We start from the raw sequence: 27,794 nt of genomic DNA, 5'->3' as shown, positions 1-27,794 counted from the left end.
CTGGATTTCAAGTGCTAGATACAGGGATATTCTTTGGATTAGCTGAAGGCTGGATTTCTTTACAGCTGATCAGCTGGTTTTAAAAATGGCTTTAAAAGTGCTGGAAAAGCTTCTGAAAAAGTTTTAAATATGACTTGTAAAAAAAACTATATCAAAGACCCAACATCATGCCTTCGATCCTAACAGCGATTATCCCCAGTACTAACGATTTGGAGCTGATATCTTAAGGGCTAAACAATTAATTTCTGCCATCCACTTTTATGATACAGGATCATATTAAAATCAATTCAAGGCATGGCATGAGACTCCACTTAGGTGAAGTATCAAAACACACGCCCTTACTGTGAGAAACTGTGCTCACAAAGAAGCCCTTTCCCCCAGGATTAGTGAACAGTGGAATGCAAACATGTCTTTCTAAAGAAAATAACAAAACACAAACCCTTTAGATACTTTCTCCTCCAAGCTCTGAAAGAGGAGAAGAAAGAGTGGAAGACAAGAGGGTTTTAGCTTCAGGAAATGGGGGAATCTAAAGATTTAAAGAAATCAACTGCCTTCATTTCACACAAAGCACTCCTCCACCGTAAGACCCAGTACAACACTTAAGTGCATGCTTCACTTTCGTGTCCATTTATTAAATTAGTGAGAGTTAAACACATAGTTGCATTAAATATAGCTTCCTGTATGTTAAATACATTGAAAAACATGTTAAAAGCCTTAAGCCTTACTGGACAAGTTTCTGTGATTACATTATTTCCGTAACAGAGATAATTTCACTATTATCTAGGAATACAAGAAATCTCTCCTGGCTTTTATATCTCTTGTATTAATATTTGTAAAACACAAATACAAAACTATTTCTTGTTGGTCTGTTAGTGTTGCCAGATTGTATTAAAGATAGGCAATTCACCCACGCTGTCCAAAGAACAGGCAAACAATGGCAGCATTTGGGTTTGTGAGGCAGAAGATGCACCAAGTCAGCATGATGAGGAAAAACACAGACTCGGTGGGTACTTGTCGGTGGGGATTGTCGGTGGGGGATTGCTACTGCAAGTGAGGGAGAAAGACAATGCTAAAAAAAAATAAGATCCCAATCCTGCATTTCTCTTCAAGCAGGCTCCACGCTTTAAATCTACTAATTCCACCAGTGGCAGAGCGGACAGATGCATAGGAAAACTAGACCTTGCTTATTGATAAAGCTCATTAGGGCTTTATGTGTTAAGGCTTTATTTTTTAAGCCATTATTTAATTCCCTACCATTAAGCATAGGTAATCATGAAACATAAACCTGAGCTGAAGTCCTGGTGCTGCTGAAATCAGTACAGATGTTACTTTTGACTTTTTAAGTCAGGATTGCACTCTTTGTCTAAGGAGAGCCATCAGTTACTGTATAGTCATCTGAAATACACAGCTAAGAGCACTAGTATTTTCTTACCGAGAGGTGGTCCATGTGTTATAAGAATATCTATTCCATCTGGAATAAGGTTCCATTTCTCTAATAGTGCTTGGCCTCGTGGAAGATTAAAGCCCCAGCCATAAAACCAAGGTTGCCTGCCAAGAGAGGAGGAGAATGTCTTCAGTGCTACTTCCATGTACTGGTTATCTAATTAAAATACGGAGATTGACTCTCTACTAGCATGGAATTTGGAGACACAAATAGCATTCATTTTCTTCTTTGCGTGCACAGTAAAACCCTCTTTCCATACAACCAGTGTTATTTAACTTGTGTGGCAAATCAGTGCAGTCCTTACCACTTTCAGCAGGCAGCATACAGTAAAATATTCACAGTATTCCTCTAACTAGGTGAAAAGTAACTCTTACAAGACCTGGATACCAAGATCTCCATGTGTGGATTAGCATGCTGGACTCCCACAGCATCTACAAGAACACCTGTCTCAGACACCTAGGTGTGGATATATGTTTCACATTGGGTCCTGTCACGTTTGGCCTTTAGCCTATGACAGGTTGCGCAAGGACAGATCCTGGCACAATGACAGATCCCGCTCCAAAGCTGGAGACCTCACCTATGCTATTTTGTTTCCCTAATTGGAAGCATCCCATGAGAACAAGAATATGGCTTCTTTTCTTACATAGAATTTTCTTCTGTCTTCTAGTGTGTTGACTTGCTTTTAAGTAGGACTTTCTGTATTCAGGATTTCTTATCAGACGGGTATTTACATTTTTTAAAACATATTTATGCAGCAGCTCATCGTGGAACAGTGGGACTGTAACACTGCCAGTCAGAACACAATTTATCCATATCTTGCTATCCCATTGATTAAAAAAAACGTATTTCACAGCAATTATATCACAGTGGTAAATTATGTCTTGCTGACTATGCTCTAATTCTAGCTCATAAAATTGAGGGGTTAGTTTTAGGTTGGAATTTTTTTATAATTTTTTGACTGACGTGTTCTGGCCATGTCCGTATTTGGAGAACAACAAATAGGCTGCTGTGATTTAATAAGGTTTATGATAATTGCAGCATTAGTGTTTATAAATACATACACATCAACCAGAGTTCCCTTTGAGATGTTACTTTGTTGAGGAAAGCTTTACACTCTCTCACCGCATCAAAAGACAGAAAGAATTCTTTCAAACAAATTCTCTGAACTCCACTTTACATCATGTATGGCAAAGACAAAAGAAAATGCCCATAAAGCTATTATTCATCCTCTTCCATTACTGATCCTTGACTAACATTTCAAAAATTAGCACGTCTGCAATCTTCAGGATGATGTATTTCCCACTTTTCCTTTCGGAATGCTGTACAGCACATGTCTATTGAAAACAGCTTGAAAAATAGAGCTTGCTAAAACATAAAGGGATGTGGCTTACTCGAGGGAAGAAAAGAAAATTCTGCTACAAGGAAAGGAAGAAAGGAGCTTTGCAGAATGTTTCCTGCCTTTCTTCCACAGATAAAAAAAGCCTCAACTTTTCTAGACAGATGACTGAAAGGCTTTCTGTGTCCACGGTTAAGAGCTCATCTCCTAGCTCTTCATCACACAGCGCCCTGGATAACAAGGGTCTGGATAAACAGGTGTCCCAAGGCGGGGGGGGGGAGGGGGGGGGGAAGTGAAACGTTGTACATCTGCCACTGGGACGAGAAATACATCCCAGCCTCCAGAAGCTGTGATGAGGGAGGTAAAGAAGGTGTGTGAAGAAGAGATGCTAATAGCAGTAGCAATGAAGCGGAAACTTTGTTCTGAGTCACGTAGCTCAGACCAGGGCAGCTGGCTGAGAAAAAGATATATCCCTATATCAGGGATATGAAATCATACTTTTCTGGTTACCTGTTCATCTCCTAGTAGCCTTTCCTCATAGGAGGAATAGCACCTGGCTCACAGGTACATGACTTCTCACCTTCCTACTGCCGGGGCAGTAACTCATGGTCTAGTTACTGGCTTATTTTGCAGCAAGCTACCAGCGATGTTCCTGTGTAACACTGTCATGCAGAACCAAACCACAGTCTGTGGAGTTTGATCAGCCTGTCTTTATGTTCAGCTCACCATTGACAGAATGGGAGTATTTTTATCTCACAGGAATGCCCTGAAAAATAAACAAACTGAAGTCTGTGACATGCTCAGATATTACAGAAGTAGGAGGCCTTACAGAGGTTAGGCTTTTTCTAAACTCTCCATCCGTCCCTGCCTTGGGATTGTGTTCCACACCTTACATGCCAAGTACCTTCCTTCACCACGATGAAAATATTCAACTGTTTGGCAAACTGTCTTTAGGCCCAGAGCAAGTTTTCCAGGAGCAAAAATCTCACTGACAGAAAATATTTGCAAGGGCAAACGGGAGTCAAACGAAGTGTAGGCATAGTAAATCATGCTTTTAAAGCCACTGACAGATCCAGTGAATACAGGCCCCTGCTGCCACCCGTCACTCGCCCCAGTGCCGCTGGGCATGGACAGGACCGTCCCCGTGTCCCCAGAGGGAAGGGAGGCGAGGCGCCATCCTGCACCCCGCAGGTGTGCCACACACAGCAGAATGGGCCGTGGTCACTGCGAAAGAAACCGAGGGGAAAGATCAATATTTGCCAAAGGTCAAAAATGTATGGAATAATTATTTTAAGGATACAATGAAGCATTTACAAAGAGAAATAATCACGACTGTCACAGCTCTTGCCAGAAGTCAGCTTAATCCTGCTGAAGTCCGAATGACCACGAAGGGCATCGGCAGCTGTGAGAGCCTCTGCCTGCCTCTACTAGGGCTAGCCTGTACATGGCCACTTCTTCAAAAGCCCGTTTCCCCTTATGAATAGGCATGATCTGCTTATTAAGACAAGAAGCACTTTCCCCCGTCCCTCCCTCTCTTTGTGGTGACTGCAGCGTGTAGCTGCCTGAGCGCAGGGCTGGTAAGTTATGCATGCTGGAGCTGTTCTTTTGTGAAGGGGAGATGTTACAACTTGTGTGATTTGCCATTATGCTGTCTTTTGTGACAATCCCAAGATCGAAAGAAACGTCTGGAATACTTCTGACAAAAAAAAATTGAAGTCCAAGAAAGAATTCAGCGGAGGATGTTGGTGTGCTTTACATTTGAGAGAAGAAAGACAAATCATACACTTCAGTGCCCCCACCCCCAAAGCAAAACAATCTTTATATGCACACAGGGATTTTATAAATCCCCAACTCCCTTCTTCTGAAAATTTATTGCAAAACAGCCATCAAAGTTTCTGAGTAGGGAAAAAAAATCTTCTGTAATACCCACTAACAAGTCTGTGACCTGGACATCGTGCAAGGACAACTTTGTCTAAAATTTCCATTTACAACGGAACCTGAAAGTTTAAGTCTTCATATCAAGCACCAAATTTCTGGATCCCCAGTTACTGCTTGCTAAGGAAAAGTGTAATTTTTTTATAAATTACTTTTCAATAATATTTTACATTTTACAAAAAAAATACTGTCATGTATGTTCTGTTAAGAGAAAAATCTGCTGTTCTCAAAAAAAACCCAAGAAAATGTATTTGGCAATTAAAGACATACATCATGAATGTATTTCACCTCTGAAGTGAAGCCCTCATGTGTAGAAATGTACTTTGACTTAGGTCTTATCTTCTTAAAGCAAATAGTTTGAGTCTCTCCACATACAACTGAAATTCAACTGTATTATTATTATGATAAGAATAATGATTGTCTACATATAAGACTCTAGGGGGAAAACATATTGGAAGTGAATTTGCTTACAGCACAATTAACCTTATGTTAAAAACACACGAAAAGTTCTGCGGGTCAAATAATCCACCACACAAAAAGGGCTGAATTATCAGAATTTGTGCTAGAATCGGATGTTGCTTTATGTACTGAATTTCTATCTTTCTGTTCTAAAGTAACCATTGGAATAATTTTCTTACAGAATGATAGTTGCTATGACAACCATAGCAAATTTTCCTTTTCTGAAACAGATGTCTCATTTAGTTGAAAATTAGAATGTGAAAAACCCATGGGAAAAATTAATTCAAACTTTAACAGAACACTGACTACAATGTAATCTCTTATAGGTTAACCCCTTAACATCTTTCTGCACTCTTATAGTAACCTTCTCATAAATTCTAATTAAACCAATTTAACCTCCTAGGAATGACCTTCTTAGCTATCATTAGCGCTTTAGTTGTCTTTGAAAGGAGCATTTCTGTTACACTAATAACAGAAAAAAGTCATACTAAAAAAAAAGTGGTCAAACATATTACCGCCTTAATTATTTAATAATTTTTCTTCTTTTATTCAGCTACTACTGGAAAGAGCTATCATGTAGTCCAAGAATCCTTTTGTCATTTAAATGGGGCATAACTTAGTTTTACATGTGATTTACCGTAAAGGGCGGTGATGCACCACACAGATTTGACCTGTAATTTACGTGAAAATTGAAGGTTTTAAATTTTCAAACCACTCAAACCCATCTCAATCTGCTCAGCAGATGTGCAAAGAAGGGACTCAAAAAAGGATACTTGACTGGGGAAAACTATCAATGTGCATGGATTTTCTATTACAAGCAACGAGAGAGTGAAATCTGATTCTCCATTACGTTGATTCAATTTAAATGATTTAACTTAAAAGAACGGACTCCTTCCCCTCTGTACGCTTACCAGCTCAAGGGGACCCTCCAGTAGTTGGTCATCAGCTACAGATGAACATGGCAGGCAGCCAGCAGGCAGTCAAATATTCCCACCACAGCACTGCCCGTAGTGCTTGTGGGGTTCAGCTACCACAAGAACTTCAGGACTGCAAGATTTACTGCATCAGCTGCCTCTAGGTTGTCCAGTTGAATAAGACAAATCCTGCCACCAGCAGGTACGCAATTACTCTCTTTGATTTCAAGGGAAAACTCCCTTGCATAGTCCAATATACACGGCAAGCCATGGGTGGGAGCTGACTGAATAGCCATTAGCGTATCAAAGGGATTGGTGGGCAGCATCTTGCAAACACTTTAGTAGCAAAAAATACAGAACTAAAACACAATGTGCAGATCATTGTACCTCCTCATTTCTACAAAGTTTCCTACAGAAATCTTTTTTGCATCGGAAAGGCAAGTTCTCTCATTACAATTCCTTTGCTTACCAAATAAAGTTCAAAGGTTCACAAACACATGTAACTTGCTCCAGTCTTTCCTCCACAACAGCTGTCATTTTTCTCCTACTGGAAAATAAACAGATATTGGCCAGTGACTGTAAAGAAGCTCAGCGGGAGAAGAATGGACCAACTCAATCTTCTCATTCCAACTCTCCTTCCTGACGATTGCAGAGCTGCACATATTCAATATTTAGAAGATTGGACTATGCATGCTGAAAGTCATACTGGTAAAAGTAACCAGTCAAGGGCCACGGAGCACCAAAAAGCAGTTAGAATCAGCAGTGGCAATCACAGGCAAAACTCCAACACATCTTGATTCCCAGCCCAAGAAATCTCACTGTTGGACATTTAAGTCTAATTTTTCCTGGTCTTGATTTAATCTTACTATTATAACTAGCTCCAGACCTGTGAACGTGGGTATACAGTACTATATACACTGTATACCTTCCTTGTCTGCCTGGCGTTCACGTCCTTCAGGTGTTCGTATTTTTACGTTCCCCATCACTGCATTAGTTGAATTTTCCCAATCTCTGCAACTGCCTCAGTAAGTAACTGTTCACTGAATATTTCTACTGCTTTTTACTCAATTTTGTCTCCAAGTAAGGATTCATAAAAGTTCACCTTTTTTTTGTGGGGTGTTGGTGTGTTTCTACATCTAAAGTAGTTGTGAAATAATACTCATCTTTCTGTCTTTTCTTCCTCTCATTCAAGAGGACCATCCAAAGCAGGCAGGAAACTAGCTATTAGACCATTAGGGCCAAGGAGGACTGGCAGGGTGCTGTTTGTTTAAAGACTTTGAAATACCATTCCAGTATCTTGGCATCTGAGCATTTTAACAGCATAACTGAGATTTAAAGAGAACTGGGTTTCAGAAGTTTTGAGGAGTATGAGGAGACTTATATTATGACTAACTTCCATGCGAGAAAGACAAGGGTGGTATGATTTTAGAGAAGAGGTATGAAAGCAGCGTACAAAAAGAATTAAATTACGCAAAAAAGAAACTTAGATTTGCTCATTCATAATATTGGAATCAGGGCTTTTTTAATGAAAGCTAAGGTGTTATACTTAAAACTAATGATGGTTAATCTCACATAAGATTATCCCCTGGAACACATAGCCACAAAGTACAGCTCAGCAGGTGGAAAGGAGAAAGCAGAAGGGAGGGGAATGTAGGTGCTAACACACTAGATAGCTTGCACAACGTTACTTTGGGAGGCTGTAGAGAGCAGTAAATTGAACTCAGATCCTCTATCAGTCTGCTGGCCACAAGAGACAACATTTCTTCCATGGGGAAGTTTGCTGTGTTCTTGGTTTTTTGCCTTACTTACTTTGCATCCAAGGTTGTCATTCTTGAAACTGGATCAAATTATTGTTTTCAAAAAAGGGAAAGAAGGTTAAAATCAGAACATGGCCCTTCCTTTGTCAATAATTATTTCTTTTGCAATTTGAGTTACACATGAAATCATTCATCTTTTGTTTAGTAAAGAACTTCGTACATCTCTGACTGGAAAGAAGAAAGAATGAGCTGTGACTAAAAGCAACTGATCATTTCTAAACACTAATCTGTTATAAAACAATGAAAAATAAAATTAAATCTACTTTATCTTCATAATAAGAAAACAGAAGATAACAGGTAAGAAGAAAAATTAATGAGACTGAATTTAAAACATGCCAACACCAAATGCAAATAGTTTATTCCATTCTGCTCACAGCCAAATGATAATATCCCATCTGATTTTTTTTTTTAAATAATAAAATAAACCCAACAAACAAACTAAAAAGCTGATTTGGAATAATTAGCCAAGAGATTCAGTGCTGAGGGTACAGATATAGAACTGTACAGACTTTCAGTACAGTTTTGCGGGCTTAATGCAGGGCTAAGGTGTCAAGCTCCTGATGTCTCAGAAGTCTGTTCCCTCAGTCTCTCTGATCCTCAATATGTAAAAACATAGGTACAGCCAGGTTATGCGACTGTACTTCAGACACTGATAGCCGATAGTCACAGAGAGAAGGGTTACGAGAGAGGAGAAGTTAACATGCCTCTCTGTCCACAGTACAGTCACCATATCATTTTAAATTTAAAACTTGCCATGAATGGGCCAATGAGTAAGGAAAAATAATTTGAGCTCCATCTATGCATGGCATCTTTACAGTTTTTCACTATCAAATGACCAGACAGCTAAAGAAAAATAATGTTCTTCCACACATCCAGCTAGTTAGTGTTTACTGTAGTCCTCTAAGACTTTGCAGAAGTTTGCTAACTGAGGAGATGGAATATCCCTTCAAATGGAGACGCTATACTTGTGGGTTTTTTTACGATGCAGCTCCTAGAGGGACCCTCCTAGATGAAACATGACTAAAATACGTAGGATGTAATAGGTGCACTGAGAATCGATAAAAAAGGCCCTCACCGTAGCCACTTCTCAGGTTAGTAACTTACCAGGTTTACATTCTTTTCTCAAAATACCAGGAGTAATTAGGCCATATGGACTAACTGTCTGCCAGTTCTTTTCTTTTTTTCCTTCCTTTTTGTTTTTTTTTTTTTACCTTCTTTTCCTTAGAAATTTCAAAGCCATTTTGATTTAAACAAGCATGAAAATGCTTCCAAAACTAATAAATTAATACAGCACGTGTGCATATATGCATAAAGTGTATTATTTTTAACATTTTCAATTTAGCAACAGATGAACTTACCTCTTGTTTAAAAAAGCACATACTGATACTTCATATGCCATGTTTCTACCTGAAGTGAACAACATCCAAGCAATCCTAAATTCCGAATTCATATTTTCCTGCAGTCCTAAATTCACCCCACAGTACAGTGGTGGAAACCAGCTGCTGCAATATAATGCTGTATATCAAAAGGTACAGCTTTAACATCTGGATGCTCATTCAGCTAGCTAAGAATTCTGAGATAACTTTAAAAAAAATTTTATACTTATCTGATGTAAATTATGTGATTAGAAATATTTGACACACACAGGTGCAGCCTCTGTTTTAATATTGGTTCCAATTTATTCTGATTTCTTACTGGGGAAGAAAATCCTCACATTAATTCATATTAAACAATCCTAATTTATTAAATAAAATTAACTTACGAACAACAAATCCAAAGGAAGTGTTCTGAAGTTAAACAGCTTCACAACAAGTGGTAAATTACTTTTCCCTTTAAAATCTGGTCAGGGAAAAGAGAAAGAACTCAGATAACTGTGCAACAATTAGTTCCTGTGATGGTGGCTCTATTTACAGTTCTTCACATAGAGCACAATTTAAAGTCACCATCTACCTCTTGATGTAGTAACGCATCTATTGTGTAAAAACCTAGGGAAAATGCATACATGCAAGCTACCATGAAGTAGGGAGGCTGATTCTTACCAGGTGTAAACAGCTCAAAAGCCAGTGGAGCTCTGCCAATTTACTCCAGCTGAGAATCAGCTCCATCTAGATCCGCTCCAAACTAGTTAGCTATTTGTGTTTCTCTTGGAATATTGCCAAAGGGCTCATTGCAGTACCCAACTGTGTTTACATCTTTGAAACATCCTGAAATTGCTGCTGTCTGAGACTACAGCCCAGACTACAGATAGAGCTGGTAGTCCTTTTGTTCAAGAAAAAATGGGAAAAAAAGCACCAAAACAACAAAAAAAGCACTTTAAACTTCAAAATCAGCTCTGTCTCATAAAATTAAACTTTCAAGCAAATGTGAAAAATAAAGAGAAAACTGCTGTGGGGGATTGCAATTTCACTCTTGTGGTTTATGAACTGCAGGAAAGTAAAGCCAATTCCCTGTAGTGAGATTACAGGTCTCCTCTTCTATAGGTCTTAAATTAAAAACCAGCTGAATCCAAAGTGAGCTAGTTTACTGGATCAGAAGATTCAATTATTTCTACTAAGTAACTGAATGTGAACTACTTCCTTTTAATAATATACAACTAATAATTACTGCCCAAGAAAGGACTTTTTTCTACCAAGATAATTAAACTAAAGCAATGTATTTTTCTACTCCTCTCAAATTTAACTAAAGCTAGAAACATTTGCAACAAAACAAGCAAATGCAAATCCCCACTCACACACAGAAATATAAAGCCACACAATGTGTTCAGACATTACAAGAAACAGGACTTGCCCAAAAATGTTATGTGAAATCAACGTAACTTCTGGTCTATATTCAGCATATATGCACACATAGGCAGTGTAATGTCCTGCATACTTGTACAGGCGGTGGAGGAACACAACTGCGAAGCAGATGCAAAGCATCTTTGGCTTCAGTAACTGATTAAGCTCACTCTGCAAGAGGTCACTGTGAAATGTGTTAGAGAATTGATCCATATCCCTAATATGCAAACATGTACAAGTAAGCAGCATGCAAAGGTGTTTCACTTACTGGTTTTCCTCTACTGTGACTATTCTAGGATTGAACTGTTCCAGACTCCTCAGCCCTGGGCAACATTGGGAAGAAGTTTTATTTGAGAGAAAACATTTTCCGGAAAGTTTGTTAACAAGAAAAGAAAAAAGGGATATTCTAAACTGCTGTGACTTAAAAAAATCCTGTGGGAAAGGGAAAAATAAAATTTCTCAGGAGCACATAATAACTAGAATTTATCACATTGGTCTGACTTTGACAATATTTATGCGCTACAATAGGTGTAGTTCAGTTTACATTTTCATTTGCTCACATACCTATTGCAGAGTTTAATTAGTTAATACCAACTATGTTCCTTTAACATGCTACAGTGGAGCCTGAGAAATTTTTATTTTGTTCTATACACATTTTTTTCAGCTATATGTTAATGATTCTTGCTAATTCATTTCAGTCACTTAATTTGTACTGCAGTGTTCATTAAAAAGACCTCTCCTGAATTCAGTGATTGCTCACATGAGCAATAGCACCTGTATACCTAGTGTCTACTGAATGAGACTCCCATTTCCTGTATTTCCAAGTCATGTAAAAAAAAACACTTTCCCAGACATGTTTATCACATGAAATGCACCAATTTTAGCAAAGTGCCACTAGTAAAAAAAAAGAAAAAATGAGGAGAAAAACAATCCAGTGATCTGTTTCTGATGTTAAAACAGCCAGAATGCACTCTTAAGTCTCACTTTCTGCCACTGGAAAACCTTTCACACTTCAGGAGTTCAGTATCTTACATTTCTCCCCACCATCTTCCCTGAACAGCTGAATTTAATAGATCAAAATCATTTTGCAGGAAAAACCATTCTTGCGATCTTCCATATGCTGCAAACTAAACTACAGTGTATTGTGATTTTAAGTGTTTTTAGAAGCAGCGCTTTCCAAAATGGAAAATGGTTTCTGATAAGTATGGAAGAGGAAATAAAAATATCACTCCAGCATTCTATTAAACTACAATTAAACATGTATCTATCTGCCTCAGACTGTTAATTAATATATTTTAACAGGATGATGAATTTTGCTTTCTCTCTTCTAAACACGTTGCTATTTCTTACACCTGTCACACCTTACTTACATTTTACTGAATGCCTGAAATAAAACCATTCTAACCATAGTAATGCAGCCACATCAAGTAGGCTTAGATGCCAACATCCTCCCCAAAACTTCTGAAACTCGAGATGCCTCAATTCTAAATAATGAGTGGAGTCCATTATTCCCACTCATGATTTTCATTTTCTTCAAGAACCATGTCAGTCTACCTAAATTACTCACTTACACTGCCTGCCTCAAAGTCATTAATTAAAAAAGCTCCAAATAGTTCCCAACTTCAAATTAGGGAACATCTACGATTTTAAAAACGTATTTCTGAGCAACCAAAACCCAGCACTCTGTAATATGTCCACATCCAGCATTTCCACATCCATCCATACAAAACTGTAGCACTGTCAGAGCTAGCCATGAAAAAAAGCCACCTGATAAAAAATCTACTTAATCTGAGGTTTGCAAGAATTTGAGAGTGGTATTTTAGTACAGAAGCAATTGCACTTTAGTTATTTGTATTTTTATCTTTTGACCAAGTGAGGGTGCAGAAAGAAGAGAACATATGAAGATCAGCTATTTTACTTAGAAAAAGTTCTAGTATGGTTTTGTCCCATAACACAAAATTTTGAGTCCCTATATATTTTAGCCATGTGCAAAGTATTGAATAGTTCTTTTGCAGATTTGAAAGGGGGCATAAGAACTAAGAATCTGAATGGTCACTTTGAGGTGGAAGTTACTATTTTCTGTAAATTTTACAGGGAATGAAACCTGCGGTGTAACATCTTGCGCTGCTGCTGCTGCTGCTACTGCTCTATCTGGAAGCCACAAGCCCAACTTGGGAGGTATGTTATGTTAAATGAAGTCAATATTTTATTTTAATACAGTTTCATTTTAATTAATGTTCACCTCAATGACTATAAAGATTTGTACAAGGTCTGGGAAAGTAAACATTAGATGATTCATCATTGGCAAAATGAAAGCGTGTCCCTCTGATGAAATGAATCTATAAATCTTTGCTACATTATTTTACTGATGGAAACTGAATTCAGTGAGGAATGAAAGAGACTATTACAGCTGTTCTTGAAAAGATGGAGAGGAAGGCACTGAAATGGAGACCTAGGGTATGGGTGGCCTGGAGTCTGTATGGAACAAAAATAAGTCTGCCTCATTTTGCCCTTTGCATGCTCTTTGAAACTACCCCAGTTAAACATGGAAGTTACCAGTCCTTCTATTCAAAGCGTGCTCGTGCGCGCACACGCACACACACACACAGAGAACATTTGAGAAGGAGTATAACAAAGTCACCTACTTTGTGATGAAAAAACAAATCGGACAAGAAAATAACAAATCAGATGAGAGTTACACACCTATAGCTAAGTACTACTGATCACACTGGACTGTACAGCTTGAGCAAAGACACTCAGCTGCATACTGGAATAGTACAGATAGCTGCAGTGCACCAAGAAAAGGGCCAACAGGTTGGAACAAATTTCCAGGCCTCACACCAAAGTGGGATGATGATTTGGAGAATAAGCCCCCTGTAAAGGTTGCTTTGGGCTGAGCTGGTGGCTGATACTCACTTATGCAACCTACAGGTTGATGTCTTTTACACTGGAAGGAATTCAGCCATCTTCTCTGACATAGCCAGAACTCACTGAATGGCCCTGACCCAGAATGCCAAGCTCAGTAAAAACAATACGTGAACAGACAAAAAACCACTCCCCACATACACGCACCTAACTCGCTTCACTCAGTTCCCATTATCTGAACAACAATGTTGTACGAGAGCAGCTGGCCCATGTGTAAACATGCGGGGGCCACATCTAATCAACGTTCCATTGGAGAGAAGCTACAAAAACCCAGGAGTCCAGCCCAGGTGTCTGTCACTTCAGGACAAATGGTCACAAACGTCTTTCTAGGCTGGTATTAATCTTTGCTCTCCCATTTTCCCTGACTGGGAAATGAAAGTTTCTGAAGTTCCAGATGGCCTATAACAAAAGAAGGCAAGGAGGAAATGAGAATACAGAGACACTAGAAAAAACTGTAATTCTGCAAAAAGAAAAATGAGGGTCTGTTTCACAGGAATAGATTCCTCCAGACAATCAAAGCCAAGCAAAAATCCACTCTCTGGATAATGAGTCTGGAGGCAATCTCATCCTAAAGGGCTTCTTTAAGCTATCCAGGCCAATACGTCATTTAGAATAATGAAATTGTCGTATGTTTGGCAAGAGATCTTTGATTGTCCCTTCCTTTCCCACATTGTGGAAAATGAAAAAAAGCGCTGAAAGAGATAAAATGCTCTCCTGCCACCTTGTATGCCTGTTTGAAAGCAGGAGGACCAAATTTCCTCTTGGCAGTTGTGTACAGCTGCTTAGAAGCATTATGGAAATTCAGTGGCTAGGAAGAAGATATTTTCCTTCTGCCACTTGCATTTCTCTTGCTATGTCAAGTAAAATGTGTACTCTTACACTGCCATTAATGTCAATAATCCACCTTTTAATAGAAAATACCACTGGAACTCCTGCCATTTTCCATAAGATCGGTGCATACACATAGAATACCTGTTCTTCTGCAGATGCACAGCTTTTCTATAAATTTGAGGCAGGGGTGCAATATTAGACATTGGGGGAACAGCCAGTATAATCTTTGCCAGACAAAACAGCTTCTGATTATTGATCAGGGGTCAATTCACTAGTCTTCAGGTCTTATCATTAGTTATTGCATGCAACAGGAGAACAGGGAGCCAAGTTACTTACTCATTGAGTTGTAAAAAAATCAATGGAAAAAACACATAGTAGGGCAGAGTCCATTATTGGAACCTTGTGCAGCAGAGAAGCAGATGTAGCTACACTCAGGATCACACATGCAAGTACGAGCCTCAGAGAGGCGTTCTCACGTTGATACAAAAATGCACGTGCACCTTTATAGGCATTTATTTTTACACGGCAATTCTGAATTAATGACTATAAAAGGAATAACATATAGTTGACTCATTCAACAAGCACAGCAGATCTTGTGCACTGAATGCATCAGGGTTTTTTGTGCAAACACAGTGTGTAATTGTGCGATTAAAATCTTTAGCAGTGCAGAGGCACAGGTGGATTGTACAGTCTATCTTCATTCCAGCTGTAGCTAACACTGCAACTTTTACCTGCAAAACAGTAACATTGTGGGGGTAATGAACTATAATAGAAGGCTGAAAATCTGTAAATGAAATACTCACTAATCATTTATTAATGTGGTTCCATGAATGACGTCATCATAGAGATAATACTGAGTCTGATGACACAGAAAAGACCTTCTGCTTCAAATTCAAATTCAAATTTCCGCTATTATCTCGGCTTCCTGACTTCCAAACCACCTTTCGGGACCATCTGCTGCTTGTAGGGAGTTTGATACCAACAGCAAAGCTCCCTATTGTAAGGACTTTGTTGATACCTGTTCATTTCAGCTATCAACACTGACACCTAGCTCTAGCTCCATAGTGGGATTGACAGAATCACAGAAACATTGCTCATAAGGGACCTTTAGTCCAACCTACGACTCCCTACCACTCCCCACCACTAGAGCTGGTCAGCCACAACTGTCCAGCCAAGTCTTAAAAACACCTAAGGATGGATTCTCTGCCACCTCTCTGGTGTTCCTGCTTGCTGTATTTTTACTTCTATGTTATGATTTTGTATGTTACTGAAAAATAAATTAAACCCCTCTGGAAAATGGCTTCATCTTTGGGAAGGCTTAGCAGTCAAAAGTACATTATATAGAATTATTATGTAGAATTATTTGGGTTATTCTATCTGCCAGTTTGACTTTTCTCATAGCAGTCCAGAACAAATTAGGTTGCTTAAAAGTACTTTCCAACCAGCAGCTTTCCAATTTACAATAAATGCTATTGAGGAACCAAAGTCTTTGTTTTACATTCATAGCAAGTATGGCTATTCTCTACACAAGATTGCTTCCAGGTCTGTGAATATGTTCTGGCCATGTCCTGGGTTTTGCTGGGATGAAACCAGAATGCATCTTCCTGTGCCTAGCTTTTTATGAAAAAAATCATGGTGCCCAGGCTTTATATGGGAAAAAAAAACCCAACAGTTCCCACCGTCTGGGCTACGGTGGGAAGCTACGTCCGGGCTAGAAGGAAGCACGTTGCATTCTTACTGATGCCTTGCTCATCCAGATCGGGCAACCAACACTGTATGGTGCACTGTCAAAAGCATCAGCCCCCTAGGCCAAACATAGCCACCCTTTAAATTCAAGATTGCTCTGGACACTTTTAACATCTTGGAATTCCCAAGTTTCTCATGAAGCATCTAATGTTTTTATACTCCTCTCCCTTATCATCTATACTGATAATCCGTGGTCTAAGATACCAGTGTTGCAAATACTAATTGCTAAATGGCAGCTTTTGTGCTTTGCAGCTTGCATTTCAAAATGGCTGCTCTCTGTTTGATGATAATACTAGCGTAATTAACGTTTAAGGCAGTTAAATTTTCGTTAGTGAGTAGAGGTTCAATCTGGCACTTGAAATCTTGCCCTTGGAGCCCAGGAGAATTAGAGCATTGGTTTCTGAGACAAATCAGTGTCCCATTTCTTCTATGCAATTAAAAATAACCACTGAGTTTTATATAATAATAGAGGTCAAAATACCCAGTGCTATTGAAAATATTTAACCACACACAAATGGTACATATTTAAAAGGCCTTAAAGACTGGCATGTTTTGCAAACCAATCAAGCTCTCATGGTTTACTTTAAAACTGAAACATCTTAAGAAGTTAAGTACAATCTAACTGTGTAGAGGCGATATATAAAAACGCAGATGGCTACCGGTAAAGGCACTAAGTTAATGCTGGTTGGCATTCACTCAGACCTTACCTCCAGCATTCTCAATGTACTTTGCAACTATTGATTAACCTGTTTTATAAAGGAGGGATATCTTTAGCTTGTACTTATTTTTACAAAGGGTGAAGTAAGATAGAAGCTCAGGGCTGTAACCAGAAATGGAAAGGCAGGATCTGGGGCCCCAGTCTTATAATTTCTAGATAGCTCACCTTCTCATTAAATAGAGTCATGTATGGGCAACAAATATAAACTATAATTGGGAATTCTCCAATTAAACAAATCCATTCAAAAAGCTAGATGCGTATTTACAAGGCTGGAAAATAAAATTATTTTAGGATATTAAACAAGCAACTGCATGAAATTTAGCTTTCTTATTGAGTTCTGAGATCTTAGAGAACTCTAAATTTTGAAGTATTGACTAGGTTCATGAGCGTTTTCTAAAGGACTGGCTTCATGATGCAAGGGCAAAAAAAGATTCACCATGGAAAGTTCACCAAAATTCTGCAGTTTTTTAGACATTACATTACTATGACTATACTTTCCCAGAAAGAAACTGGGATTGATTTCCCAGAAAGGCTATGACAAACCTCTCTTTTCAGGGTGAATGAAGTATGGAAACAAAAAGAAATGCTGAATAACACTAGTGACCAGTGGGCACAGGCTTGTACTACAGCCTTCAATCTAAAAGGCAGCTAGTTTAACTCACACAAAATAGCTGTTTCTCTTCCTAAGTTTTCTGACTGGTGGGCTGGCTGATGTGACTTTGTTACTTCTGCATCCGCTGTTCTGATAGACTAATGAAGAGTGACTTATTATTGCTATTATTGTTGTGGTTGCTATTTCCACTGGACATGACATCAATTAGCATGGAAACTTCATTCAGCATTGCATAATAACAAGCAAAAAAACCAGTTTGGCTGGAAGACTTTCATCAAGACTTTCTCCCATGTGGAGTAAGCAAAGATCTTCCAGGACCGTAAGGGGAGATGAGTTGGCAACACTCTGAAACATGTAGTGTGGAAGTTTAGATATAACCTGAAGATGCATAAAAGATGGAAAGCAATCTTTTTTCATGAAGAATACATCATGCCAGATAGCTTAGACAACTTGTGGAAAATGACAAGATTAGCGCACAAAGGGAATGTGGCAGATCTGATTTTACAGAAATATTATTTATGGGTTAGTGGGTGGACAAAAGTTTTCTCAACAGATTTTTACAGATCTAATCATACACAGAAGTTCAAATGGTTTCCTTTAGCCTCTACTAGTGCTACTTTATAGATAGTGTTTTGCTTTAATTTCATTTATCTAGACTTTAATGAGACTTTTGGTACTTTACTGTCTGGAAAATTATTACTGACAGTGGAAATATGGTGCCTGGTTACGAATATTGCAATGAAGATAGGAAGTTGCCAGACATATTGTAAACAGAGCATAATTAACAGTATTTACAGTTGAACATCAAAATGGGAAGAGATGCCAAGTGGCATTTCTCAGAAGTTAATATTGGGACTGATACCATCTAATATCTTCCCTAATAATTTGGAAAATGAAGTAAATTGTACATTGATTGAATACACAATAGACACAAGAGGAAGATGAACTACAACACACCAGGTGGGTAGGCTGAAAAAAACCCAGAAAGATCTGGAGATCTAAGAGGGAGACAGGGAAGGATGCATTTAAGAGGGAAGCTATTTCATGTAGACAAATGTAGAATAATAAGCTCAGAGAAAATTAACACCCATCTCAAGTAACCAAATGGGAAAATGCCAACTTTCATTTAAAAAAAATCCAAGAGATTTCACAGTTTATTCACACTGAAAATTCACATTGGGGTATATGCATCAGGTTTGACAACTTGTTTGCTACATTCCAGCCTGATGTGATTTTAAAAGGAAGAATAACAGATTCCCCTAAAAACCTGCCTTTTAAAATAAATTTTTACTTATTTTAAATGTATACCGAATGCTCATAAAAGACCCGATTTACAGTCCTGTTAGTGGAAACAATATAGTAGTAGTGTAACATAAGAAAGAGACACAGAAGCAGCACATACGAGGTCCAAGGTGGAGGTCAGGAAGCCAAAGCCCATCTGTCTCCGATACTGTCAAGGAGTTCTGTGTTTACTCTATGCAGTTGAGCAAAATCCATGAAATACTAGGTTGATTTGTTGACTTCAGTTTAGAAGCTCAACTATACCTTGAGGAAAGCTATTACTGTATCAAAGAAAGTAAGATTCTGAGGGATATTAAAAAAAAAAGCCTAAACAAATATTGAAACCAGCTTGCTGTGTTAAATGACTACTGTATACACTAATGAACCTTAAATATTATCTGTAGGATGGAAATTGTCAAAAGAATGTACCCTTGCAGTAAAATTAACCTGTAATTATATAAACTCACTAAGTATAGAAAACATATTTTATGACACAAAAACCCCCCACATGACTATGTTAGAGAACTGCTCCTGGCTGAGAGTTTAAAGGGGACACTATCTTTTTCCCATCATTATTTGGTTAACAATAGCCATAGTACAAGTACATTATTTTGTCACAGGAATGATTCATTACAAGAAAATATAAAAACTTTATCAAACTGAGTATTACTTTTCTTCCTCACACAGCAATCCAAATATAGCTGATGCATACAAAATGGCTGATGTGATAGCAATCAACAATATTTTTTTATGTATGCTTAAAAACCTGCTTACCAAGGGGAGCCATATATTCTGAATCCCCTCACCGTCACTTCAGAGTCTTGAAGATAGATGCAGTTTGTTAGAAGAGACTGTACATTTTCATAGCTCTCTGGCTTCAGCTTAGAAACAGAGGGGAAATAGTAAAAGTCCTGCTTGATTAAGTCAGCCATGAATTCCTGGTCAAAGGTCAATTCATGATTTCCTGCTATCACAATCTTGTATTCATAGGGCAGGCTACCTAAAACAGTGAAAAACAAACAAATTACTTGTTTTATGGAAAATCTGATAAAAGAAAACAGACAGACTCACAAACTATTATCGATTCCTATAATACACTCACATATTTGAAACAATCAAGCATATCCCTATTACGTGTTACTGTAATTCCTGGTGATTTCAGGTAAATGACATCTTTTTCAGGGCACACTATGATTTAGCATGCTTAGCATTTATGTGTTGAAACTACTTTCAACTCATCAACCTTAAAAACCAGTCTGCAAACTTCTGCTCTACTATTTACTTCTAGTTAATTGACATTCGTGCTGCAAGTATCACTTACTGTGACAGTGATGATGATAACTCTTTGACAGAAATTAGGGTTCAAAGAAGATTGGCCGTAACGCTTTGTAAAATAATGTCAGCTCACTTCTCCCAGAGCTGTGGTCTTCATCAGCTTGTACTGAGGAGGTCTTACAGACTCAGAACTTGGGTCAGCTAGAGGGGTCTGCTGCCCTCTTTGCCCTGACATTAAGGTCAAGCCTTCAAGCAAGACAGGGATTGGGTTTAGCTGTCAAAACTCCACATCCCATAGAGAAGTCTCACAGTTTGCCTCTATTCCATGTTTTTTCCTGCTCCATTTCCTCAGTGACTTTCTTAGATCCATGGACTATAATTTAAAGTGACTCATGTTCAAGAATATTTTACAACCCGTATTTAGTGAAAAACCTTACAGCAACCTCCTGCTGAAGGCAAGAATATATATGCCCACACACGTGGGTTCTTCCTGAGAGCAGCACTGCAACAGAAACTTTCCATCCGACTCTACATTTGGTTATCAACTGGATTCTGCTCTCGAAAGCAGGCATCACCTGTCTCAAAAAGCTCAATAGAAACCTTCTAAGTGTATCTGAGAGGAAACAAAGAGAGAAACTGTGTAAAGCTGCATTCATTAGCTTTGCTTCTGCACTATTAATTTGCATCAGGATGAAGATAGCCAGAACAGGAGATTGGGAGCAGAAAGAAGTATTTTATTGAAAATGAAACCCACCTTGCATAGCAGTAAAATCTTGTCATTTTTTACTTTAAAATGTATTGTTGATAACATAAAAACCTTTAGTGATGACCCCAAACCTAACTTAGAGGTAGGATATTTAGAGAATGTAAAACACCAGTCAATATGCAGTGGCAAAAGTTGGCATGAGTAGGACTTAAGAATAAAATGCAACAGTGTGATTCAGAATTACGGAAACAGAAGACAGAGAGCAGTGCTAGCACAGAGGAGATGCCACATGGCTGAACTCATTATTTGCCAAATGAAAACATCTGGGCAACTCGGAAGTTTAAGTTTCAGATACTTGTAACACCTGTATTAAGAAAATTGATCGTACAGGTTCCAGTCTTTCCTGTGGACCCAACACACATGTGCCTAACAGAAACTCTTTTCAGATATTTATAATTACATGCTGAATGTTGGAATTCCAATTATTTACCTGAAAGACTACTTGAGATGTAAATTTTGTCGGTTTTGCTTCTGAAATGCTTAGCATTTTGCAGATGTGTACTCCATCTCTACAAGTTTTCCGGATGTGTGCACACATACACACAAAGTTAAAAACTTACACGCTACAATATGTATCGGATCTACAAACCTTAAAGCATTCTTGGGAAATAGGAACATAGGAAAATAAAGAAATCCTGTATGCCGCAATATTGTTAACAATTCCATTTCTATTCTGTTTTGTAAATCTTTTCCAGCTCATCTGATCCATCCATCTAGCAGCCAAGAACCTGTACGAGCTGGTTATAGTTGTTGCTTCCACTAATGTATTTATGTCATGTTGCTGTCTGTGGGTGTTACTTAGGCAAATTAGCAAATTACTCTAAATGTACAGTTACATTTATTATAGTGGCGGCCAGAAGCACTGCTGTAGTTACAGGTCTGTCAGCTTTTCAATTAAGAACTGTGTTTTTGATGAGTTTGCAGCTCAGTTTTTTTTCCTTTCATTCCATGCCAGGCAGCAACTTGCTAAACCTATTTCCCTCTCTTTGTCTCCACAAGCCCTCTTTACCCTTTAAATCTTAATTTTTTGTCTACCTTTGAATCTTTTTTTTTTTGTCTAACGTGGGTATTTTTTTGCTGCTTGCACATAAATTTAAAAATATTTTGTTTAAACTTTGTTCCTTAAGACGACTTATGAACGTGCTTCACTTTTTACTCAAGTGCTCTCAAAGTGCAAAGTCAACCTTAGGTATAAATCTTTGAAACCTTGTTCTTGGGTGGGCACCGCCGTCATGAACGGTATGTATAAGATGCCAGATGAGCAGCTGCTCAGCTATCAGACCACAATATTGATTACACATTTCCCATCTTCCCTGCTTCCAGTGTGATCCAGATATGCACCAATGCTCACTCTAGTCCACGTGCAGAAGTCAACACTGAATGCTAAACACCTCTTTGCACTAAAGGCATGGTCCTCCTAGGGACCAACACCACCTTATTGCAGCAGGACCACAGTCCAACATGGTGTGTCAGCACAATCCTGAGAAATGTTGAATGTTTCAAGTGCCTTTTGTAGCATTAAGATCCACCAAACATTAGCAGTATCTGATCAGTATTTACCTAAAAACTACCTTAACGCAGCAACTCTTTCCTACTTCTGACCTACCACTTCTTACTTTTCCTTTTTATATGTTATTATTTGAATTATTCTGTATTTTCTTATTTCATTATGTCCTTCACATTGTGTTTGTGTCCAAACACAAATACATGGTTTTCCATCCCTAGGCACAGACTACTGAACAATTTGGTCCTTGGCTAGGACCAAGACCTCCCCAAGAGCACATAGCCTAATATGTTGTGTGGGTGTGTTTCGACATAGCTTTAGAACAACCACTTTTCCATCTATTATTTTTTGTGCCACCAGCTCTTGATCAGAGATAATTCAAATGCCTCCAGGCTGACAAGTTTATTCCCACACTTGCTAGCGGGTGCTAATGACAAGCTGGGTAGAAAAGACATCAGGCACATTTCCTGTCCCTTCTTAAACAAAATGAGCTAAGAACGTTGAATTCCCACTTAGGCAGGTTTTCAGGGCTTCTCATAACAACTGCATTTTGCTAACAAAGATTCCTACCAAAGACAGCAGTGGCCACAACATACGCATTGCAGCTGGTTCCTTTTGTCTTCCATTTACAAACTCCATGAAAACAAGCCTTAGTAAAGGCACAGGCTAAAATTTTCGTTTGCTAAGCTGTTTTCTTTCTTTTTTCCTTCTTCTTTTCCAAAATAGCCATATGCTAAACATTAAGTTTCCTGACTGCTCATCCGTGTGGGCACCAATAGTACCACTAGAGTGACCTTGAGCATATCAAGGGTGACTGACAGCCCTGAGATAACAGTGAGGGGGACGTGACCCTGGTGGTACCTCCTCAATCCTCCCAATGAGGGGCTCACTGCTCAGGTGGGATTAATGCATCCCATAGTCAACATGACGCTGTGTGGCTGGTGCTGCAAGCAGGGCTCCAGCTTCTATGACCACAGGACTCTTTTTGAGTTACAAGGACTGCTGTGCAGGGATGGCATTCCCCTGGCAAACTGGTGCAAAAGCATCTTTGCCAACAGGTTCACTAATACAGTGGAAAGACTTTTTAATTAGGTGTGTTGGGGAAGGGTTGTCATGCTGTGAAGAGAAGTGAAGGCATGGAAGCAGTGAGGAAGCAGCTGGGGGACAACAGGATGGTGAAGGCTCTTGCATTACCATTGTAAAAGCAGCCTCACTGGGGCTCCTCTCAGGTGCCTGTATGCGCACACACAGACAGCATGGGGTACAACCAGGAGGAAGTCCATGCACAGTGGAGAGTTGTGACACCTCTGAGATTACAGAGACATGGTGGGATAGCTCACCTGACTGGAGTGCTGCAATGGATGGACACAGGCCTATCACCTGTCTATCACAGGTCTATCACCTTTGAAAAGTCAGGGGGATTGGAGAAGTTCCCAATGGCTGGAAAAGGGCAAATGTCCCACCCATCCTCAAGAAAGGCAAGAAGGGGAATCTGAGGAACTACAGGCCACCAAACCTCGCATCAGGCCTGGGAAAATTACGGAACAAATCTCCCATAAAGTAATTTTCTAAGCACATGAAGGTCAGGAAAGTGAAGGTCAGGGAACAGCCATCATTGATTTAACGCGGGTAAATCATACCTGACTAACGCAATTGCTTTCTATGAGGACATGACTGGCTCTGTGGATAAGGGAGAGCACTGGATGTTGTTCACCTTGATTTTAGCCTTTGACACAATCTCCCATAGCATCCTCATAGCTAAATTGTTGAGATAAGGATGGATGATAACGTGGGTCGAGTATTGCCTGGAATACTGGACTCAAAGGGCTAGAATCAGTGGTACAAAGTCCATCTGGCAGTCAGTCACTAGAGATATCCCTCAGCTAGTGATGTTGGGGCCAATACTGCTTCCCTTCTTTACTAACAGCCTGGATGATCTGATGGAGTGCACTTTCAGCAAGTTTGCAGACAACACCAAATTAGGTGTAGCCCCCCACTCTGGAGAGCATGTCTGCTATTCAGAGGAACCTCCAAAGGCTGCAAAAATGGGCTGACAGGAACCTCATAACCTTCATCAAAAGCAAATGCAAAGTCCTGCACCTAGGATGAAGTAACTTCATTCAACAAGAGTCAGCAGTGTGTCTTTGTGGCAAAGACAGCCAACCACATCCCAGCCTGTATTAGTAACAGTGAAACCAGCTGAACAAAGGGAGTGATCTTTCTCCTCTATCTAGCACTTGTGAGACCACATCTGCAGTGTGGTGTCCGGTTCTGGCTTCCTCAGTAAAAGAAAAACTACTGACAAACTGAAGCAAGTCCAGCAGAGAGCCACCAAGATGGTTGGGGAATGTGGCATACGGGGAGAGGCTGAGCTCTGAGCCTGTTCAGCCTAGAGAAGATGAAGGGAAGATCTTACTGCTGTCTGCAACTACCTGATCTCAGGATAAAGAGAAGGCAGAGCTAGGTTCTTCTCAGAGGTGCACACAGATGCAACAGGTGCACAACAAGAGGCAACAGACACAAGTGGGAACATGGCATAAGGAAAGAATTTTACCATGAGGGTGGTCAAAAAGTGGAATAGGTGTCCAGAGCAGCTGTGAAATCTCCACCCTTGCAGATATTCAAAATACAGCTGGACAAGGTTCTGAGCAGCCTGCTCTAACCAGACCTGCTTTGAACAGGAAGTTGGGCTCAATGACCTCCAGAGGCCCCCTCAATCCTGTGTGATTCTAGGTTTCTCTAAGTCTACATTGGAAAACAAACAAGAATTTTAAACAGCCCGCAAATGCTGAAAGAAATTAAAAACTCATTTCATGTTGTGATTCTAATAGAACAAATCTATGGTAGACAAGCAATTCAACAGGACTAGAGAGTACGTTCCATTAACTTTGGTGTAAGTTTCTCCTACTATCCATTTAGCAGATGAGTAGGACTAAATACCCAACTGATAGCCAATGAACATTTGATGCTAGCATATGGCTTTGCTGGTGGGCAGGAGCAAACTTGGTATTAATACAGAAGCTCTATCTATACAAAGATATTAAAGAAAATTTATGGCTGTCACAAGAATTCTGCACACATATCCAGGACAAAATTCATTCCCCAGTAAAATTAAGGAAGCAAGCATGTAAGAAATAGATCTGCCCTTCAGGAGTGCCAAGAAATACATGCAAGAACATATGCTATGGGACTCAAAGATGTATTTCCAAACAAAAAAAAAGGAAAAGTTATGAATTTGGGGGGAAGCTACATTTTTTTTCTGATCTCTTATTTTGACTAGTCAAAACAAGACAAGTGTTTTTGCCCAAAGACCAGAGATCCCCCTGTTTTTGACATCTGAGAAGCTTCTGCTAAAATATCCCTATAACCTGAAGACATACTACAACTAGAACTGATTGCAAAAATTTTACCTAAACAGTTTTCTGTATTAAAATTATTAAAATACCACTTGGATGGAATGGGATATATTTGGAAATTCATGTACTGATTCTGACATTACCAAGGAAACAAAATGAAGCAAAATGCCAGTTTAAAATATTTTGAGGTGAATAAAAATTTCATTTCTAAGCAAAATTTCACATTTTTTTCTAAAACAAGGGATTTTTTCCTCCCATAATGTCTAACTTGCAAGAAATTAGAATTATTTTCCTCCATAATCAACCACTTCATCCTATTTGGATTTGGAAACAACAGAAATGTTTACCCATCAAAATTCTGTCAGAAACACACTGGCTCCAATTCAGTCCTGGGCTTCAGGGCTTTCTCTTTCAGGCCACATCCAACTTTTGCCTTCTGCCAGTTTGGAATGGGGCTCCAAGCCACCATCCACTCCTTCAGCCTCTATCTTAACACGAGAGGAGAGATTTTGCCCTTCCTTTTCCTTCTTCTCTGCTACATGGTTCTTCATCTTTCCTGCCTCATTTTTCCCTCTCCTTTACTTTTTGTAATCTCCCCCTGTATGCAGTGTCTCCCCCTGGAGACACATTATCTTGCACTTAATTTAGCAGTTTTAGCAAAGGGTACCTTTTTCTTACAGAAACAAAACTTGTAGAATTACTATGCTTTAGACTTCTGTATGCTTGTCTCTCAATATCCCTCTGAAAATGCTCAACAGATTCAAAAGTCATTTACTATATTCAGCAGAGGAGTAAAAGCCTCAAAGATAATTATGTTCCCTTGAGTCTCCTGAAAGTAAGTGTCTAAGAAGACCAATGCCCAGCCTAAAGGAGAGGCTTCAAAGGAATGAGACACCTTAGGTCTCATCCTATGAGACACCTAAGAACACACAGAAGGTCTACAAGACAAAATCCAAGAAGTCAGGCAGCAGTGGTTCGGCTCCCAGAACAACTCATCACACAGAAAATTCTGCCCTAAATCTCCTAAATCAATGTAATTTATTATTCTTTGAGATTATTTTACTATCAAAAAGCCTGGGAGATCATATTTAGCTTATATGTAGCCAGATGGTATTATCATCTTACTAACTTAACTACATACATGGAGTTTTTCTCAGTTATGGCAAGCCCTCCTCAGAAAGTTTCTCAGCCTTTGTTTGCTTAGCATAAGAATCTGACAGTAGTTCTGGTAATACAGTGTGTATAAGAATATATATATTGTTTAGCTAGTAACATCTTTGTTTATTCCTTTCATTACTGTAGATTACTAATTAAGAAAATCAACGGAACAGCTAATTTTTTGCATGTTTGTGCACCAATTACAAAATTATTACAGCAATTCTTAACTTCTAAACTACAGTAGGTCCTTTTTATGGCGAACATAATTTTTACAAAATAACTTGAAATGATGGGGAACCATTACTTGAACTAGAAACTGCATAATGCAAAGCACTGAACAATGTACCTTTGTTTGCTATTTCTCTGCATCTGAGTTTATTCAAAGCAGAATTCTGTGTGCTTAAAGGTCCATCCTGTTCTGTCAGCAAGCCTTCTCCATAAATTAGATAAACACTGCAAATAATTCGAAAGCAAATGCATGATGTTTGTAGTCTAGGCTCCTCTTGTACTAAGAGGTTAGGCATCTTTATCAACCAGTGACCTCCTTTGCAGCTTACAATTGTTATCAACTTGCAACTTCACCAAGATAAATGCAAACTTGTACAAGCAGATGTGCTTTGCTTCTCTCCTGGTATTGTACTGAGCAGAATTTTTAGTATTCATTAAAGGCAGTGACAATCATATAAGTGCCCACTTAATGCTTTTCCCCTCTCATTTCAACCTTTTAGAATACAGCAGTGAGTGATACAGTAAAAAGACGGCATAACTGTCTCAGATTGCTTTTTAGCATCTCTTTGACAGTTCTGTGTTTAAACACTGAGGCTGATGTCTGGGAAATTCACATTAACATACTTTTTGTATGGTGTGTAATCTGGAATAACATTGTAAATGAACACTCCCTCCTAAGTCATCTGTAACCTGCTAGCTCTAGACATTCTT

At 38.9% G+C, this 27,794-nt stretch overlaps 1 protein-coding gene across 2 annotated transcripts in view; it reads right to left on the bottom strand.

Annotated features, from left to right (window-relative positions):
* Positions 1 to 27,794, bottom strand: part of MPPED1 (metallophosphoesterase domain containing 1) — a 64,947-nt gene that overhangs the window by 9,326 nt on the left and 27,827 nt on the right. For both annotated transcript variants that reach the window (XM_075161722.1, XM_075161712.1), the window contains exons 4-5: positions 19,571 to 19,796; positions 1,433 to 1,548 (exon numbers count right to left, since the gene is read on the bottom strand). In XM_075161722.1, the coding sequence (XP_075017823.1) occupies positions 1,433 to 1,548; positions 19,571 to 19,796 (342 nt within the window). The remainder of the gene's footprint in view (positions 1 to 1,432; positions 1,549 to 19,570; positions 19,797 to 27,794) is intronic.

This window comes from Calonectris borealis, chromosome 1 (assembly GCF_964195595.1).
Source record: "Calonectris borealis chromosome 1, bCalBor7.hap1.2, whole genome shotgun sequence".
Lineage (NCBI taxonomy): Eukaryota > Metazoa > Chordata > Aves > Procellariiformes > Procellariidae > Calonectris > Calonectris borealis.
Note: the sequence above shows the minus strand (reverse complement) of the source record. Positions and strands in the feature narration are given on the sequence as shown.